The 2,551-nt window shown below is 46.6% G+C and overlaps 1 protein-coding gene across 1 annotated transcript in view; it reads left to right on the top strand.

The window, feature by feature from the left end:
- Positions 1–602: 602 nt before the first annotated feature.
- The window catches only part of LOC103904473 (M-phase inducer phosphatase 3), a 4,447-nt gene continuing 2,498 nt past the window's right edge, over positions 603–2,551 (top strand). Inside the window, exons 1-2 of the mRNA XM_009285971.2 lie at positions 603–657; positions 809–886. Of these exons, the coding sequence (XP_009284246.1) occupies positions 634–657; positions 809–886 (102 nt within the window). The 5' untranslated portion in view covers positions 603–633. The remainder of the gene's footprint in view (positions 658–808; positions 887–2,551) is intronic.

Here is a 2,551-nt window from a genome sequence, read left to right as displayed (position 1 = left end):
CGAGAGCGTGAAATTTAATGTGGGAAATGACAACACTGCCCTCTTCCGTATAATTACGTCTGAGCCTGGTGAGGCAGCTGGGTTTCCTCTCCCCCGCTTTTTGTGGCAGGGGGACGTTTTTTCACTACGCAGATTATGACTTGCAAAGGCGTGTGCACCTCAGGACGGTTCACTCTCTGAGCTCTGCTTCCTCTATGCTTTTGTAAACATTTGTTGCAAGTACATGGCCTTTTGGGCGGACTCTGTAACATATGGTAATGGGCAATCCTTCCAAACTTACTCTTCCGAGTAGACGGCTGGTTTGAGTTGGGTTTTAGTCATTGACATGTACATCTTTCTGGCCCCGCACTAGCTAGAAGTAATTCCCGCTGTATGTCTCTCAGGTGAAACGCTGCTGTTGCTTTTTAAGAGACCCAAGACACCTCTTAGACAACTGGCTTACATTTTGTAAAAGAAAGCACTGCTTTTATAGTAGCTTCAGGGGAAAGACCAAGATTTGAATGGAACACAGAAATTGCATTTACCCTAGTTCGGACTAGCACTGCACATAAATAGGTGAAATGAAATTTCCTACTGCATGCAGGCACCTGTTGATACCTGACTGGCAGTTTTCCTCCTTGCAGAGTGTCACAGATGCAGCATGTGAGATCTTTCCTGGTAAGCAGTTCCTCATTACTGGAAGATGGGCTACTGTATTACCTGCGAGGATACAACCAAAAGGAGGGCAGTGTGCGCGCAGAGTCTGAACATAGTAGACTGTTGGCTGCTGTTGTCAGGATTCACAGTGAATGTTTCTTGTCTATTTTAGACACAGGTGCTGTGCTCAACACCAAGTTTCCAAGACACTGTGCAACAAGACAGCAGGGAGATTGATAGCCTCCAAATGGTGAGTTTTCTTTCATGTAGGAAAAGAGAACAGTGGGCATTTAGCAGTAGCTTGAAATTCTGCTCAGTAAAGGAACCAGAACCTGGAATGTGGCAAATCTTTGGGGTTTGCAATTCCCTATTTGGGAACGTGCTTCCCTTATGCAGGGATCTGTGCCTTCTTACTGCCATTGTGAAGGGGTGTTGCTGGCTTTCAGTGCCACTGAAGTGCTACAGCCCTTCCTTTCTCATTTTTTCCAGGAGGGTAGTTGGTTTAGGCACTTGGGTTGGCATGTACCTGAGGCCCTGCTGTTTTGGAAGAAAGGCACAGACCTTCTGACCCACCTCACTTCTCCGTTTGTGAGTTCACACTTCAGTCTTTTGGTAGCTAGTGACTTAATGGCAGGTGCTGGGGCAGTAGTATCACAGTAGCCCAAGCCTGGGTGAGGTAAGTCTGGCCTCTCTTTGAGTAGAGAACAGGGTACTGTCTGCTATTTGACTGAAGAAGTTTCCAGTAGGGAACTGGAAACTGTTGAGATGTCTATCTACATGCATGTACATCTACGTAGTGTGGTTTGGTGATGGAACAGGTAGTGAATTCTGCTCTGGATCAACCATAGGAAATGCTCAACAGGATAAACGTACTCAGCCATGCTAAGAAAGCTTCAGTGTTTGTAATTGTTTTTGCTCAGCAACAGCAGAGCAAGTGTGAAAGTTGAGTAGTGCTATAGGAACGTACATAACGACTTTATTTCCCTGGAAGGACACAAAGAGCTTGGAGTCTGACATGAAAGATCTGGGCAGCTTGATTGCTGTCACAGGATCTCGTGCACAGAGAATATCAGGCAGCCTGAGTGGTTTTGCAGAGCTGTTCCCTGATAAACAAGAAGGGATGGAGGTGAGCAGGGTCAGAGTAGCTTACCGTTTATGATGTGACTTGATCAGTGGGGAAGTATGCATTGCCCAGTTATTGTGGGGCTGATTTTCCAGATTACCATAAGCCCATATGCACTAGAGAGCATTTCTGCTGTTCTGCTCTGCTTTTTCCTGGACAGCTTTGGTCGCTGTTATTTACAGGAAGTAGCGGGACAATGTATAGCAGATGGAAGATGTAGCTCTTTTCTGTCTGGAGAAATGCAATTGACCAAGACATGTAGAACACCCTTCATGGATACATGACTTTACATGTATATTCTGCTCTCTTACTTGAATATAATCCCCACATCAGCCACGGACACAAACACCCACAGGTTACCCTTGATCAGGGCAGTTGCCCGTGAGCTCTGCTGATGGATAGGATAGGATAGGATAAGATAGTTCAGTTGGAAGGGACCTACAACGATCATCTAGTCTAACTGCCTGACCACTTCAGGGCTGACCAAAAGTTAAAGCATGGTATTAAGGGCACTGTCCAAATGCCTCTTAAACACTGACAGGCATGGGGCATCAACCACCTCTCTAGGAAGTCTGTTCCAGTGTTTGACCACCCTCTCAGTAAAGAAATGCTTCCTGATGTCAAGTCTGAACATCCCCTGATGCAGCTTTGAACCATTCCCACGCGTCCTGTCACTGGATCCCAGGGAGAAGAGAACAGCACCTCCCTCTCCACGTCCCCTCCTCAGGAAGCTGTGGAGAGCAATGAGGTCGCCCCTCAGCCTCCTTTTCTCCAAACTAGACAAGCCCAAAG

Source organism: Aptenodytes forsteri, unplaced genomic scaffold, assembly GCF_000699145.1.
Source record: "Aptenodytes forsteri isolate BGI_AS27 unplaced genomic scaffold, ASM69914v1 Scaffold54, whole genome shotgun sequence".
NCBI lineage: Eukaryota > Metazoa > Chordata > Aves > Sphenisciformes > Spheniscidae > Aptenodytes > Aptenodytes forsteri.
The sequence above is the reverse complement of the archived record's forward strand: the minus strand, read 5'-3'. Positions and strand labels throughout refer to the sequence as shown.